Here is an 18126-nt window from a genome sequence, read left to right on the forward strand (position 1 = left end):
CCAAGCATTATATCTAACACCTTTGTGAAAACAGGCTACCTCATCGGAGGGTGGCAGGTAGCATAACAGCCACTACAGAGACTTATCATTACCTTTGTTCTATTGTATGGTATGAGGCAAAGATTCAAGCTAGAACTTTTATATTGTAATAGAAGATATTTTGCAATGTCCCACTGAGTTACACTGAAGTCTAAAATTAACATTATTTGTTATTACTAGAAAATCAAAATGATTGGATTCTTTTTAAAGAATTTAGTTTAAAAAGTCTGTATTTGTATAGTTTACTCACTAGATTGGTCTGGAGACCCTAAAGCATAATGACGAATTTAACCACTTATTTGATCAAACATTGTAATCCTGCAATATTACTTGCTGTGTCCTGTAGTTTATGCTCTTGCAAAACACAGCCAGCTCAGTTTGCTCCCCACAGTTTAATTTCGAGTAGATGAATCAAGAAGTTGGTGGCTGCCTGTGATGTGCTCTCTGTATTTTTTGGTAGATGCTTTAAGCACATCCAGTAAAACTTGACATCATGTTATATTTTCTTTGATAATAAAACAGCCCATGCCATTCAAACATATAACAGCAAATCGACTCAAATATTTGCTATAGGGAATGTAGGAATTGTTTTTCCAGATGATCAGATTTACTCACCTGTACATATTCTGATTCTGATCAGTGTTGAGTATGCGTCCATTCTTCTTCCAGCTGACCGTAGGCTTTGGGATACCTGTAGCTTCACAAGTCAGAGTAGTCTGAACATTGACAAGAACGGTGTTATTGTTGAGGTCAGCAGCAATAGATGGAGGAACTATGAGGATCAGAGAAAACATTGTTGTACATGGGCAAAAAAATGATTTCAGAAACCTAAAAGTAGAAATAAGCAACATCTGCTTATAGAGATAGATAGCTCAGCTGAAGTTAGAGGTTCTACACAAATAGCTGACAATAAATGTGTGGGGAAATGGTATCCACTCCTCAATGATTATTCTACACAACTTCATGCATAATGATATCAAAGTTAAACATGAATTGTACATCCTTACTTATCTATCATTTAGAAATAGAATTCTCTTTTAATTGAGCATTGTAATGATTTACCATACTTATATTAGAATAGATCTCCATGTAACTGTACTGCAAAAAGGTAATTAACAAGAGACATATTATAAATGACATATGTCTAGATTAGAGTGGTACTGGAAAAGCACAGCAGGTCAGGCAGTATCCGAGGAGCAGGAAAATCTACGTTTCAAGCAAAAGCCCTTCATCAGGAATATCGATTTTCCTGCTCCTCGGATGCTGCCTGACCTGCTGTGGCTTATCCAGCACCACTCTAATCTAGACTCTGATTTCTAGCATTTGCAGTACCCACTTTTCACCATAAATGATATATACCAGGAATGTGGAGTATAGGTCAAAAACAGAAAAAGAGCAAACTTAACAAGAAATACAAATAAAGCAAGGATTGGGGCACTTGAGGCAATGCTTGCAAAAGCCACTTCATTCAAAGAAGTAAGGATTTATTCACTAACCCCTCCCAACCCCCAAGAACTAATATTTTGCATGCTGCACTTACAGTTAGCTAGAAACTGGTAAGAAAAGCATAGCATTTCTAAGCCTGTTTGCCATATTTCCTTAGGTCCAAAACCAGACAAAGTGAAAATAGATGTGTTGGAGGTATTATTTTAGCTCGCGTTGTAAAGTTTACTTTGTTGATGAAAAATTAATTGAAAATCTTAATTGAAGTCTCTGCTCAGAAATAATGGAGACAAAAATATGGTCTTCTGTTTGGAATCCATAATTTCCTGTTTCCGGGTTTAAAAGTTTCTGACAAAAAAGAAAAGCGGAGTACTGTGGATGCTGGAGATTTCTGAATAAAAGCAGAAGGTGCTGGAGAAGCTCAGCAGGTCTGGCAGCATCTGTGTAATGTGTTGAAACAGTTAATGTTCAGAATCCAATGGCTCTTCTTCAGAATTCAAGAATTTAGAGGTTTTAAAATCAATCACTGAAAAGCAATTAGATGACAAATCCATTAGAAAAAGATTCCTGGATATATCAGTAATGATGATTTGCTGAACTGAAGTTTCATTCCTAAGTTCTTCACACTTCATGGTTCTTTTCTCTTCAGTTGCTCATAGGAGCTTCCCATTCCAATTTCAATAAGTCATGAGCAATATGATGAGAATACATGAGGTGTTTCTCATCACCACTGTCATTTGACTAAAGCAAACAGAAGTCTTCACGTTGAAGGATCCTCTGCCCCTAAGCAGCGTTTTCTCTCAAGATTCCAGCTCTTCCACAATCAATGCAGAAAATTTGCAGGTTCCCCTTTGTCCATGGTTCAAAACCCTGAGCACGGGACCCTTATCTTAGTCTGTAACTTTCAAAAGGAAAGATAGCTAGCCCAAGATCTCAAATGATCCTGTTATTGGTAATTTTGGCTACGATTTGAAGAATATTTACCATAGACTTGCACATCAATTCGCTTACGAGCTGTTCCAGCTGCATTGGTTGCCATACACAGATAACGACCTGTATCTGTTACTTGAGTTGAGCCAATACGCAAAGAGCCATCACCAAGGAATGAATACCTAATGAGAATAAAAGTATCTGTATTACTTTAATGTGGCAATATTTCAGAAAAGTCTCAAAGTGCTTCACAAACAATTTGGGTTGCAGCACTATTTTCATCAAATACTCAGAAACATTTTGTAGAGGCCCATAATCCTATGGTAAGAAAATAATTAAGCATTGGCCAGAAAGGTCCAGAGGCATTTATGTTTGTCTTGTCCAATGCCTACTCTCAAAATGCTGTAGCCAAACTGATAGCTGCTGAAATATTCTCCTAATTTCCCACGTACAATTAAATGATATGAAGAGCACTGGTGAAAGTAAATGGTTTTATAAAAGATGAAGAGAAAGTTGTGTTACATATTTCTCAAAAGAGCTTATGGCATCAAATTCTACTTTCTAGTTTTAGCAGAGTCATAGTAATAGGCAAGGTAGTACAGTAATTATTAACAGACTTGAAGGGAGATGGGAATGTAACAAATTTTAACTAATTGAAAAGGAGGAGGGTGAGGAAGAACAAAAGGGAAGATCAATGATAACATGGAGGATGGGAGAAATGAAATGCCAAAAATATTTCACAGTACAAAACACAAAGGGTGTGGTATTGCTTCTAGTTTTAAAAACAATGTCTGATGTGGATGTGAAGGGAAGAATGATGATCAGCTGTGTGCGAAGGATCATGAACAAACAATTAGGGGAGTTCACAGTCTGACACTGTTGGACTTCATGGTTAGTTCCAAAGCTGTAAAGTGCCTTATCAAAAGATGATGTGCTGCTCCTTGAGCTTGCACTAAGCTTCATTGAATAACAGTAACCAAGAATAAACTATATAATCTCTTTGGCTTTTGCTCTGATACACCTGAGATCTCCGATCTTCCTCCTCATTTAACCTTCCCTTGACTTCTTTTCTATTCCACCTGTCCCTTTCCACATTTTTATTCTGTACAGACCCAGTACTTTCTGCCTCTCTCTTCAGTTCTGAAGGAAAGTTATATTGGACTGAAAACATTAGCTGTTTTTCTTCTCTGCACAGATGTGGCCATACCTGCTAAGATTCTCCAGCATGACTTTCTTAGGGCAATTAGGAACTGGGAATAAACGTTAACCTTACCAAGCAATGCATCAAATTGAGAAAACATTTTAAAAATTACTTCATTTAAAATATTCTGTTAAAATACTAGAAAAAGACATCAAATAGTTATTTGGCATCATTGATTGTGATTTCTGCCCTCACATGATTAACAGTTGTAGAGTCATAGAGGATGGAAACAGACCCTTCGGTCCAATTAGTCCACGCCAACCATGTTCCCAAACTAAACTAGCCCAACTTGTCTGCATTTGGCCCATATCCCTTCAAATCTTCCCTATTCATGTACTCATCCAAATGATTTTTAAACATTGTAACTGTATCTGCATCCACCATTTCCTCTGGCAGTTCATTCCTCACACTAACCACTGTGTAAAAAAAGTTGGTCCTTGTGCCCTTTTTGAATCTTTCTCCTCTCACCTTAAAAATATGTCCACTAGTTTCCCCATCCTAGGGAAAAGACCTTTGCTCTTCACCTTATCTATGCCTCACGATTTTATAGACCTCTCTAAGGTCACTCCCCAACCTCCTACGTTCAAGTGAAAGAAGTCCCAGCCTATCTTTATAACTCAAACAGTCCATTCACGGCAACATCCTGGTAAATCCTTTTTGAAGTCCCTCCAATTTAATAATATCCTTCCTATAACAGCATGTCCAGAACTGCACACAACTCCAGAAGAGGCCTCACCAACGTCCTGTAAAACCTCAACATGAAGTCCTAACTCCTACACTCGGAATTCTGAGCAATGAAGGCAAGTTTGCTAAATGCCTTCTTAATCACCCTGTCTACTTCTGACATAAATTTCAAACAATTATGTATCTAAACTTCTGGGTCTTGCTGTTCAACAACAGTACCAGGAGCCCTACCATTATTTGTATGTTTGATTTACCAAAATGCAATACCTTGCATTCATTCAAATTCAACTCCATCTGTCACTCCTCAGCTCATTGACCGAATTGATCAAGATCTTTATGTAATATTAGGTAACCTTCTTCACTGTCCACTAAACCACCAATCACCTGCAAACTTACTAACTATGCCTCCTATATTTTCATCCAAATCACTTATACAAAAATGACAAACAAAAGTGGATCCAGTACCAATCCTTGTGGAACACCACTGGTCACAGGCCTCCAGTCTGAAAAACAACCCTCCACCACCACCCTCTGTCTCCTACCATAAAGTCAATTTTGTATCCAATTGTCAAGCTCACCCAGAACCCCACGTGATCTAACTTTATTGATTAGTCTACCATGCAGAACTTTATCAAAGGCTTTACTAAAGTCCAAGTAAACAACATCTACCTTTCTGCTCTCAATCTTTTTCGTTGCTTCCTCAAAATACTTAATCAGGTTTGTGAGATATTATTTTCCTTGCAAAAAAAGTTCTATTTTAATGCTGTCTTTTATTTGTTCAAATGATTTTGCCTCTCAACAATGATCCTTTCTTTGGAGAGCAAGTATAAGGAATAAAAATTAAGTTTTGGTTAGTCAATATTTCCCAGGCAAGTAAAAAGTAGAAGCCATGAGATGCAATAATAGCAAATTTATCATAGATCAAATGTAGACAGGTTATAAATATTCCTTAGGCTCCAATATGGTCCGCAATGAGACAGACTGCCAATGATCTCTGGGATGATTTATGATCTGTTTGGAGAAAGTGAGGACTGCAGCTGCTGCCGATCAGAGTTGAGAATGTGGTGCTGGAAAAACACAGCAGGTCAGGCAGCATCCGAGGAGCAGACGAAATAGATGTTTCAAGCAAGAGCCCTTCATCAGAAATGGCTCTTCGGGCTCTTGGCCAAAATGTCAATTTTCCTGCTCCTCGGATGCTGCCTAACCTGCTCCGTTTTTCCAGCACCACACTCTTGATTATGATCTGTTTTGTCCACTGAATGAAATTTCAAATCCTGTTGCTAATATCTTTTTCTTTAAATTAAAGGCTTATCAGCTTTTCCCCAGATACTCTTTCTGAAATCCCACACCCAAAAATAAATCAAAGTGTGTAAAAAACAAAAGTGATTTCTGACCGCAGGTTGCTTGTTGAAAGAATAGTACCATCCTTTCTCCAGGTGACCTGAGGAGTTGGTACCCCATCTACCACACATTTCAGTACTGCTAGCTGGTTCCTGTGGACGATCACTGTCTGTGAACCTTCTTTTATTGTTGGAGCAACTGCAAGTTGAAGGCAGATGATTAGTGCTAATTTATTTTAGTTATAGTTGCAATGTTAGTCATAAATAAATAACCTCTTTGAACAAACAAGGAGTTTCTATAGTTAACAATGAAAACCTTCAAAGCCATATTGCATAAATTGTAAGGATGACTGACAGAGTCCTCTCATTTTTAAATTCATTTGAACTCTTTAAATAATACTGTCCAGTGACAATACAAGCTTGAGATAATGCGTGGAAATTAATGATCGATTAGTGGCAAGTTTAGAGGTGGGGAGACATTTAATTAAATGGGAGTGTGTGGGATTGTGATACAGCTCCTTCCCATCTCTGCCTGATTAACTCTAATCAGGAAAGCTCATAGATAGGTCTTAAATGGAGAATTAATGACTACTTGAAAGAGACTTATTCATCCTTTTGCTGGGTGCCTCACCGATCCCAGCCTACCAGCATGGTAAATATGCATAAGTGTAAGGTCTGGGTTGCGTGCTCAAGTCAACCTTGCAGGACTGCAGCCTGTCAGGTGACAAAAGGTGAAGAACGATGACCACGGCACAACGTGATGGTCTGCAGCAATCCAGAAGACAATTGTGGTAGAGTTTGATTGGTCAAGGGGATATAATGTAGGTTTAGCATGATTGGTTATGCTAATATAACAGGGATAGGGCGCAGTTTTTAGAACAACATAAACATTAAAGTACTCTCGCTGTTCTTGGGCTTTTAGGGTTGCCTTCTCTGATGGCCATAGTGTTTGTTTGCAAATAAAGGCTTATCATCTTGAGGAATTCTCTGCGTCTCCTGGCCATTTCTAAAAGGTGCTATCACTAGCTGGTACAATATTAGCAGCTAACACACTTGGCACTGATGGCAATAGGAGATGCAGGTTTCTGATTGGCTAGAAATTCTCACAGAAAGTGCAATTTTTGCACCAGGGTCTTTAATCATAGAGAAGCCTAGCACTGGCTACTTCAGTACCTGATAGGCATTTAATTCCAGTGAGCTTTCTTCAATGGAGGCTACCATGGTCTGCCACCAGTTCTTCAGTTGGCCAGTGAAACCACACGCCCCTCCTACCATCTGTTAAATTCTGTTCAATGACCTTTGAGTCCCAAACATCTAACAGGCACCAATAATTTGTTAAATTTTGAGTGTCATCCTCTTACTTATTGTTTGGCTTCAACAATCCTTCTGTGATTATGGCAGCAATCTCAAAATCCAAATAGTCATCAATATTTCAGAATAATATCCTTTTTTTGTCATGATAACTGAAAAGCAGTGACTGTGATAATAATCATTTCTCTTAGCTAGAGATTTTGCATGTATACTTACCATTCACTGCTAAGGTAAATTCCCTTGTCATGTTTCCCGCAACATTGCTTGCAACGCAAGTATATTGAGCCGAATCCGCAAGCTCAACATTATTAATCTGAAGGTATCGCCCACTGGATAGGATGCGTAAACGAGGGGTGGCCTACAGATTCAATTCAAAAAGAAGCATGAAGTCACAGCTGATGCTTCTAAAGCTTGTTGGTTCATGAATAGGAGGGAGAGGCTTTGTGATGAACCAGCGGTGACCAAATGTTTTGGTTATTCTGAATTCTAATCACAACATGAAGCAGCAAACTCGCTGCCTGTGTATCAACTTGCTCCAAATCCTGTTCACTCATCACACCTGCATTTGTTAAGCAACATTGATTCTTGCTAAACCAATGCTTTGAATTAAAAGTTCTTATCTTTGTTTTCTAATTCCTCCATTGCATCATCACTTCTTATTTCTATGATTCTAGAACCCTTCATGATACATGCATACCTCATATTCTGTTCTCTTGAGTTTACAAAACTTTTCACTGTGCCTCACTACACGTGACAATAAATTCAATTCAATTCAACCGATTTTCCACTTTTGGTGACCAATAGCTCCGGAAATATTTCATTGAATCATTCTGCCTCCTTACCACTCTTTGTTCCAACTTATCTTAAAATTTACCCGATCAAACCTTTGGCCAACTGCCTTAGTATTGATGTCACATTTTGTTTCATGACACTCTTGTGAAGCACCTTGTGGCATTTAATAGTGCTATATTTAAAAATATTGTTGTTGTAGAGGTAAGCTGCTGATTCTGTTGCAGGCCTTTAGAAACCCACTATCAAGACGGGTTCAATTTAAGTTTGCTATTGAAGGCTTCATTCATCACTATTTTGAAAACAGATTAGTCAGTCATTAGTCTGATTGCTTAGTTTGCTACACATTTTCTATAGATACATGGTTTTATTACTCAGAATTCCAAAAATAATTAATTATGCGCTAAATATTTCAACAATATGATAAAGTCTTACAAAAATATAATTTATTTTCTTTTATTGTAATTACCTAAATTTTCATTTGTAATGCTAGCAACAATTTTGTAGTCACTTTGAATATTAGGATAGACTTCAATCTATTAATCCAGCCACAAGGAACGTTTAAAGGTCTTGCAATACTCCCGAAAACCCATTAACTTATATTTACACAAAGTAACTATTTACCTGGAGTGGCTTTCCGTCTTTTAACCAGGTTAATGTTGGAGGTGGTACAGCATCAGACTTGCACTCCAGGATTACCTGTCCATTCCGCAGCACAGCCAAGACCTGAGGCCCACTTTGACCAGCAATGTTTGGTGGCACTGGAACAAAAACATGAGTAATCAAAATAAACTAGCCATTCACATTAGAATTCAATAAATATTCCCTACTTCTTAAAACAGAGTCTGTTTGATTTTTGGAAAATGTTAGAGGGGTATTAGTGTCACTCACAAACTAGGTAATATTTATGATTGGCTTTTCTGGCCTATTCAACAGACATCTAAGTTTACAAACCACACAGTTCCACTGAGAAGTAGGTAGAGCTCAACAGGCAACTTAATCATAAAGGGCAGTTCCCCAATTAAGTGAGATCACCTGTAGAGATAAGACACCAGAAATTTCCCTCCCTTTTGATTCTCCATGCCTGCTCCATTGCATCAATAGGCCCTGAAGAGAGGTGAGTGGATTGTGGGGGAGTTGCAAGCATACCAGTGAGGGACAGAGGAGGGTGATTAGAAGCTAGGATAGGAGGGCTTCCTCTTCCCGATGTTTGATTCCTCATTCAGCCACTGCTTGTAATTAAGGAATACCCAGGGGGCCTCCAGAGGGTTGCTGTACCAGTTTCTGGAGTCACAGGAGATCCATCTTATTATTGTTTAATTCTGACAACACCATTAAATCCTATGTCCAAGTATAATTGGATTTAGATAGCTTCTTAACAAGCTTCTTGACTTCCTGCCTGTTAGTGGATAGCTTTTCAGTGTACGTCCCTTCTATCTGCATACTTACCCTGTAGCAGGAAAGCTGTCTCATGTTATCAAGCACCTGCCTTTCTGTGCACCCTCTGGAGCTCCATTAAATTCCATTTGAGAAATAAACTCCACAGTACAAGTTTGACTCATTTCACAGTATTACATGCTATAATAGATGATAAAATTGCATCTACAGAGGAACCTCGATCATCCGAATACCAATTATCTGAAAATCGGATTATCCGAAGGAGATTTTGAGGTCCCGATAGAAATATTACATCAAAGACGTGTTTCCAACAGTGATCGCGTTTTTTGTTTACAGTGATTAAACAGGCACCGTCTCCAAAAGACTGACCACCTGCCCTCTTTCTCTCCCCACACTTTCCCTGGAGTTCTACAGAGGGGTGTACCCTAAACTCCCTTTCCCCAGATAATCTGACCAACATTGTCCTGTACAGGGCAGAGGTGGAACCTGTCAAAAAGTTGCAGTAAAAAGTTTTTGTGTGTGTGTGTGTGTGTGTGCGCGCGCGCGCACACACTATTTGGAGACTTACCCTTACAAAGGCGGCAGCAGTAGCAGCAGTCTTATTGTTGGTGTCCAGTCTGGCTGCCCAGGAGAGGGGGTGAGGCAGTGCTGGGACGGTGAGGGGTGCAGGGGGACGTGGATGCAGGTGGGGGCAGTGTTGGACGGGGTTGGGGGGGTGGGGGGCGGTGTTGGATGGGGTTTGGGGCACGGGGTTGGCCAGCGGCAGTGTTGGGAGGGGGGGCTCACGCACGGTGTGCTGTTGCAGTCTCCTGAACGGGGAGCAGATTTTTAAAACTCAGAGCCCCAGATGAAAGGCATTTATTTAACCAAATAATCGATTATCCGAGCGAAATAGTGCCTGCCCATCTCGTTCAGATAATCAAGGTTCCCCTGTACTTGAAGGGTTTCTCATAGTCACTTGAGCGTACAGAACCTCAGTATTACTACATAAAGGGATATGCTGTTAATAGTTTTCATATCTTGATAAATCTGAATTAACTTCATAAGTTCAATTAGACTTGGCAGCGTCATATTGTAACTATGAATCGGCATTCTTCCACTAAAGTTTTAAATCAAGACAAATTGTTAGATTATCAAATTTCAAAGAGAACATAATTTATACTGCATGCGAAGAAGATACTGATTGGTTGGCAAGTGGACTCTGATTGCTTGAGACATTGCCATTCCAATATAGTATAAATTGAAGCCATTTTTGAAATTTGACATTCCTGCAATTCTGTCCCATGAGTGCAAACAAACTGCTTCGACAGTACATCTCTTGGCTGTGTAATATAAAGGAGGCTGTGTAATGTAAAGGAGGCTGTGAAATCTCTTGTTTTTACGAAACTTGCAGCCAACATTAATGCCAAGATGACACTGGAATTATACATGGCAGATGCACACTAAAATTAAATCAAAAATGCCTGTGCTACACGAAAAAAACAATTAAGCTGCTCAGGGATTTTAGAATTCAATTGAAACACAAGCATCAATTGTACCTAAAACTGATGTTGAGTCTGAGTGTTTTGTTCACTTACCATGTACTCTTACCAAATACTCTCTGTCATCGTCTCCTGCTGTACTGGAAGCCAGACAAGTATACCGACCTGTATCTTGAACCTGCCAAGTATACAAATGTGTTAAACAAAACTGTACTTTTTAATGGTTTATTTTTGCATATTTACACTGTATCAATACCCATACTGAATGAGGAGGGAGATTGCTGAAATGACATGGAAACACCTGAAGAAATAGTCTCATATCACCTCAGTAACATTCTGACTGAGGTAAATTCTTCAAACATTGATAAGATTTCATTTTGCTGAAGAAACAAATACACGATTAAACATGAGGGAACCTCTTGAGAGAATCTTGCCGAGCCTTCAGATCTGTGTTAGCTCACCAGATGTGCCACGTAGGCTATGCTTCAAAGTAGCAGTGGTCTTAAAATAACACCTCTGGTATAATAGTCCTTATGTGTCTGAATTGATCTTTTCATTATTGTTCTTTACTAAAATGTAAACCCTCCAATCAGATTTGGTGAGGTCACATTATAACATTTATGCAATAAATTAAATGACTCAGCATTCTGAGACTCAAATCTTATGCATTGGAAACTTGAGTATCAGAGGTTATGCATTATAAATGTACAAGATTTTCCATCTGTTAGATTCAATGGTTGGAAAATCACATGGGCAAACTGAGCTCTAGGTCTGAATTTCTGATATTCTGAACTTTTTTTCTCTTTATTTACCCCTTATATCAAACAATTCAATGTAGAGTGTATATACAGCAATTAAATGAGTTATCTTGTCAAAACATTTTAGTCACACTGCATTAACACAAAGTACAAAATGATAGTGGTTTGAAATAGTAAGGACAGATATGAATTAGATTAGATTAGATTACTTACAGTGTGGAAACAGGCCATTTGGCCCAACAAGTCCACACCGACCCGCCGAAGCGCAACCCACCCATTCCCCTACATTTACCCCTTTATCTAACACTATGGGCAATTTAGCATGGCCAATTCACCTAACCTGCACATCTTTGGACTGTGGGAGGAAACCGGAGCATTTGGAGGAAACCTACGCAGACACGAGGAGAAGGTGCAAACTCAACACAGTCAGTCGCCTGAGTTGGGATTTGGACCCGGGTCTCTGGTGCTGTGAGGCAGCAGTGCTAACCACTGTGCCACCGTGCTGCCCATTGTGTTGATCAAGCATGAGACCAGTTTGAGGAAGCACTTGTGCATTTAACCTACACAAACTTCACATTTTAAACTTTAACAAATCCCAAGAGCTCCCAATAATCTTTCAGTTTATAATATCACTGAAGAGCAGACAGACTAGTTAGTTCTTTCTTAAAATAAAAGTTTTGACAACACTCTCTATAATTACAGAATGGTGTGGAGATGTCAGTTTAACCCACATTTACTGACTCAGTCTGGGGCAGTATGAATACCAACAATGTAAAAGTATCAAGAGTCCTTATGGAGAGCATTTACACAACCTTAATTTCCAGTTATTTGTAGAAATAAAAGGAGAATATAATCTGAATTAATATTTTTTCTCTGGGAACCAACAATGATTTAGTGTACCTGGGCATTTAATATTCTCAACACTTGACCACCACGAAGGATATGAACGGAATCTGTGTGGGGCAGTGGCCTTCCATCCTTAATCCAAGTCAGTGTGGGAGTTGGGATACCACTGGCAACACAGTGAAGTTCGAGAGGATTGTTCACAACTACAGAGGCTTCCTCTGTGAAATTGGAGTTATTTATACGAGGGGGATCTATAATGAAAAGATTTTTAAAAATCTTAGCTTCATATTTTTAACTCTTCTTGCCAAGTTATTTGAATTAAATGAACTGAAGAATGAAAACCAGGAGACCAAACCTGACTGGGTTCAAACTTAAAATAAATAAAGCAGTTGAATTACGGGCATAGGACCTGAAAATAAACTAATTCCATTGAGTGGAGCTGTAAACAGTTATCAGCATTTTTGTTCTGCTTACTATTCAATATTTCAATATCACCATTTTCATTCTATATTATTTGCCATAATGGACCTGCATTAAGATTGATCTTTGCAACAACAAAACTAGAAGAAGAAACATATACCATCATTGAATAACATCATGGCTGATCGATCTTACATTCGACACTATCTTCCTGCACATTCCTATATCCCTTATGTTTTCATTTGCAGAAATCTATTGATCATAGTCTTGAAGAAGACTGAACTGGAGGTGGAGGTTGGCAAATGTGGTGCCACTGTTTAAGAAGGGCGGTAAAGACAAGCCAGGGAACTATAGACCAGTGAGCCTGATCTCAGTGGTGGGCAAGTTGTTGGAGGGAATCCTGAGGGACAGGATGTACATGTATTTGGAAAGGCAAGGACTGATTAGGGATAGTCAACATGGCTTTGTGTGTGGTAAATCATGTCTCACAAACTTGACTAGGTTTTTTGAAGAAGTAACAAAGAAGATTGATGAGGGTAGAGCAGTAGATGTGATCTATATGGAGTTCAGTAAGGCGTTTGACAAGGTTCCCCATGGGAGACTGAATAGCAAGGTTTGATCTCATGGAATACAGGGAGAACATTTGGATACAGAACTGGCTCAAAGGTAGAAGAGAGAGGGTGGTGGTGGAGGCCTGTGACAACTGGAGTGCCACAAGGATCGGTGCTGGGTCCTTTACTTTTTGTCATTTACATAAATGAGTTGGATGCGAGCTTAAGATGTACAGTTAGTAAGTTTGCAGATGACACCAAAATTGGAGGTGTAGTGGACAGTGAAGAGGGTTACCTCAGATTACAATAGGATCTAGACCAGATGGGCCAATGGGCTGAGAAGTGGCAGATGGAGTTTAGTTCAGATAAATGCGAGGTGCTGCATTTTGGGAAAGCAAATCTTAGCAGGACTTATACACTTAGAACAGGCTGGGGCTGTTTTCCCTGGAGCGTCGGAGGCTGAGGGGTGACCTTATAGAGGTTTATAAAATCATGAGGGGCATGGATAGGGTAAATGGACAAAGTCTTTTCCCTGGGATCAGGGAGTCCAGAACTAGACGGCATAGGTTTAGGGTGAAAGGGGAAAGATATAAAAGAGACCTTAGGGGCAACTTTTTCACGCAGAGGGTGGTACGTGTATGGAATGAACTGCCAGAGGATGTGGTGGAGGCTGGTACGATTGCAACATTTAAGAGGCATTTTGATGGGTATATGAATAGGAAGGGTTTGGAGGGATATGGGCCGGGTGCTGGCAGATGGGACTAGATTGGGTTGGAATATCTGGTCAGCATGGACAGGTTGGACTGAAGGGTCTGTTTCCATGCTGTACATCTCTACGATTCTCCAACGCACTGGGCTGATGTTTTCAAAGAGTCACCACTCTCTACGAAATTACTTCTCATCTTCATTGTTAATGGCCAGCTCCATTTTCTGAGATTCTGACAATCCCGGCCAGAGGAAACATTATTCCTGCATGCACCCTGTCAATCTTGTTAAAATGAGATACCTTTCATTCTTCTAAATTTCAGAGAATACTGACCCACTCAATTTTAATCACAGCACAATACCTCCATCCCGCGAAAGTATGAACCTTTGTTTCCACGACTCGCAGCAAGTACATCTTTGTATGGATAAAGAGACCAATACAGTATAAAATTCTCCAGATGTGGGCTCTCTAAGGTTCCATCTAACTGCAACATGATATCATTACTCCTATACTCAGATCCTCTTATAAGCAAGTCTAACAAACCATTTGTCGCCCTAATGGTTTCTGTGTCTGCATGTTAAATTTCTTTGACTCATGATCAAGTACACAAAGTTCCTCGGAAGTTCATCACTTCCCAATCTCTCAGCATTTAAGAAAGGTTTCATATTTCTGTTTTCCAATCAAAATGGTTAACCTCACATTTTTCCAAATTGTATTCCATCTGTCAAATTTTTACCGATGCCCTTAATTTCTCTAAATCCCTGGAAAGCATCCTTGCATAACCTCACAGCTTTGAATTCCACCTAGTTCATGACATCTACAGACTGAGAAATATTATTCTTACACACCATATCTAAATTGTTGATACAAATTGTGAATAGCTTGGGCCAAAGCACTGATTCTTGCAGTAACCACCAATCCACAATCTGCAAACCTGAAATGACACATTTACTCCTATTGCACTGTTTGTTAACCAGTGTCTGTAGCCTCCCTAATCCCACATGCTGTAATTGTGTATACCAATGTCTTGTATAGAATCTTATTGAAAACCTTCTAGAAATCTAAAATAGCACATCCACTTGTTTCCACTGATCTATTCTATTATTTACCTCCAAGAACTCCATCAGGTCTTCAAATATAAGTTCTCTTTCATAAATTCATGTTGACTCAGTGTAAATCTGTGTTATTTTCTAAGCATTGTGTTATTGCACCTTTTATTATAGAATTTTGCCTGCAACTAATGTTGTCTTTACAAGTCTCTCTGTTCCCTAATTTTTCATTCCTTCCTGTCTTAAATTAGATTTCTAAAGTTTCCTCTCCTATGTTCTATCTTACGTTGCAAACTCAAACTGCCAAACATGGAACAGGAGTAAAAATAGAAATTGCTGGTGAAACTCAGGAGGTCTAGTAGCATTGGTGGAAAGAAAGCAGAGTTAGCATTTTGAGTTGTGACTCTTCCTCAGGGCTGATGAAGGATTACAGGACTCAATACATTAACTCTGCTTTCTTCCAACAGATGCTGCCAGATCTGCTGAGTTTCGTCAGCAATTTCTGTTTTTGTTTAAGATCTCCAACTTCCCTAGTTCTTTGTTTTATTTTAGGGAGCAGGAGTAGGCTATTCAGCCCCCTGAGCCTGTTCTGTCATCCTATAATATTATGGCTGGTCCTTAAATGAATATTCCTGCCTACCTTGATAATTTTTCACCATCTCCTATAACCTTTCACTGCTTTTCTTAATAAGAATCTATCCAACTCTTCCTTAAAAATATTCAAGGTCTCTGCTTCCACATTTTTCAGGAAGAGAGTTCTAAAGACTCAGACCTTCTGAGATGAAAAATTTTCCTTATCTCTGTTTTATATGGCGACCCCTAATTTTTAAACAGTGACTTCTAATTCTAGATTCTCCCATAAAAGGAATCATCCTTTCCACGTCTACCCTTTCAAGATGCATCAAGGTCTTATATATTTCAACCTTGTGCATCTTTCTCAGAAAATGTGAATCCATAGAGAGAATTTATTAGTTATTTTTCTATCCTTGATGAGGAATCTTTTCACTTACCCAGCACCTTCAAATTGAAGTGTTTGTTCACCTCACCAGCTTCATTGGCTGCCACACAGGTGTACCTTCCAGTGTCTTTCACATCAGTCATGGAAATCTGCAACAACATCCCCTGGTTTCTAACTGTCATATGAGGGCCTAATTTGAGAGGTAATGCTTCTTTAAGCCAGGCTAGTGTTGGAGTTGGAGTTCCATCAGTAATGCAGGTTAGGGAAGCTGAATTTCCCTTTATTACAGTGAGCTCTTCTGTGCTGCCAGCATCATCCAACCTTGGAGGGACTATAAGGGACAAAGAAAGCCCAGTTAAAGAGCTGTAAAGTCTCATTTGATCAAATTCTCCTCTTTCTTTTTACAATAAAATAGTAAATATACATTCGCAAATTCATAACAATTGGGGAAACATTCCCCCTCAATACACATTTAATCTTCATTTATCTATCCCACACCATGTCACTTCATGCCTGAATAACACATGTGACCTCCACCAATAGGATGAATAAAACAGCTGTTATGAAGGTGTGGTTGTGTACTGTACATTTGAGAGAGACTGAAAGCTGGCAAGGACTGACTGAAAGCACAGAGTCTGCTGAATAATTTAAAAGTGTAACATTTGGTTGGGAAACAAATAGCTGGAGCTGTGTTGCCATGGTATACAATAAATTCAAATTTGGCCAGCTTAAATTATGCCCCAAGATACCAAACTCCAATAGAATTTTAATTTTAATGTTTTGATGATGTCAAACCAATGAGATTGTCCAATGTTTTGGGATATATAAAATTGGGTATTTTGAACAGTTGAGGAGAACAGCAAAGAGCAACCAAGCACCAACAGACTGCTAGCAGAATAGCTCTCATAAAAGTACCCGTCCACATGAAATTTGTGCAGCAGAAGACTGAAGACAACTCAGGAAAATCTACAAAGGAGAATCGATACAGCTAGCTGGTTTTGAAACAGCATTTTTTAAATAAACCTTAATCAGGATTTTTAAATCCGAACAGTATTGTAGAGTGGGAGGTAAAAGATAGGTTTAAGAGAAAGGAGTTGTAAATAATTGTTGTCTAATGTTCTCTTTTGGACTTAAAGGATAAAATTGTTAAATTTTTCTTCAAATAGTGACATTTAGGATAGTTCTTTGCCACTTTAAACTTAACAGATTACTGCGTGAGGTGAGCTTTTCTGTATGTCTGGTTTAAATTAGCGGAGGGGTTACCGCATTTCGTAACACAACAATGGTGCAAATGTTGGCCACTGGTGAGTTGCTGCCCAAGAAGATATTGGAATCTGGGCTGCTTCCTAATGGAGCTTAGAAAACAGCATACCCTGGCATAGAATTCACTGGCCATAATCTGGGAAGAAGACTGGTCACTGATTTAAAGGGGCATCTACAGTGGATCTGTGTCAAGTGCAACCAAGTTAAAGGCTCTCTGGCAGGAAGAGAGATCTTTGCTGTTTATAAATAATTGGATGACTCAAAGTGTTGAGAGTGATTTAAAACAAACGTTCTTAATTTTTTAATTGAAAGCAAGGATTCAAGACTATTTTGCAGCAATGACAGGAACATGGAATAGATCAAAGGCAGATCAATGTTGAAACCAGGGATACATGGGTAAGGTTACTCATTCCCATATTTGCTTCTCCATTGACAGCCAAGAGATTTAGGTGATGGGAAGAACGATGATCCCAAGGTTCAATAATGCCCCCTTGCGAGTCCTCCAACAGTTGTAAAGGATAGGCAGGAGATACTCAGATCTGCTGACTGCAAACAGAGACCTTCCATTATCATCAAAATAACCCAAAATGCCAGAAGCCAGCAGCCTTGGGATCATACAAAGAATTTGCTAGATACGGCTCTCTCTCTCTCTCTCTCTCTCTGCTGCTGCAAAAAGCTTCCATTCTTACTCTGCTGCTAGATTCATTCTGTCCGTATTTCTTCTCCTGGACTGAAGGAGATAGCAAGCAAGGAAAATCTGCTTCATTGAATTTTCGCTTGCCAAAGGTGCTGCTACATTGGAATAGTTGGTGAATAGTAGTTAAAATACATACTATTTTGTGAACTATTTTGATAGATTTAAAGTTATGCCAATTCATTTTTTTTGTTTGTATTTTAACTATGGTGTAAGAATACAATATATTTTTCTGAAAGCCTAGTAGTTTGACCAATCAAATCAC

At 39.0% G+C, this 18126-nt stretch overlaps 1 protein-coding gene across 1 annotated transcript in view; it reads right to left on the reverse strand.

The window, feature by feature from the left end:
• The window catches only part of hmcn1 (hemicentin 1), a 599829-nt gene that overhangs the window by 108450 nt on the left and 473253 nt on the right, over positions 1-18126 (reverse strand). Inside the window, exons 68-75 of the mRNA XM_043699541.1 lie at positions 15957-16235; positions 12275-12471; positions 10713-10794; positions 8362-8498; positions 7165-7306; positions 5692-5836; positions 2467-2594; positions 655-811 (exon numbers count right to left, since the gene is read on the reverse strand). Coding sequence (XP_043555476.1) covers positions 655-811; positions 2467-2594; positions 5692-5836; positions 7165-7306; positions 8362-8498; positions 10713-10794; positions 12275-12471; positions 15957-16235 — 1267 coding nt within the window. The remainder of the gene's footprint in view (positions 1-654; positions 812-2466; positions 2595-5691; positions 5837-7164; positions 7307-8361; positions 8499-10712; positions 10795-12274; positions 12472-15956; positions 16236-18126) is intronic.

This window comes from Chiloscyllium plagiosum, chromosome 11, assembly GCF_004010195.1.
Source record: "Chiloscyllium plagiosum isolate BGI_BamShark_2017 chromosome 11, ASM401019v2, whole genome shotgun sequence".
Classification (NCBI taxonomy): Eukaryota; Metazoa; Chordata; class Chondrichthyes; order Orectolobiformes; family Hemiscylliidae; genus Chiloscyllium; species Chiloscyllium plagiosum.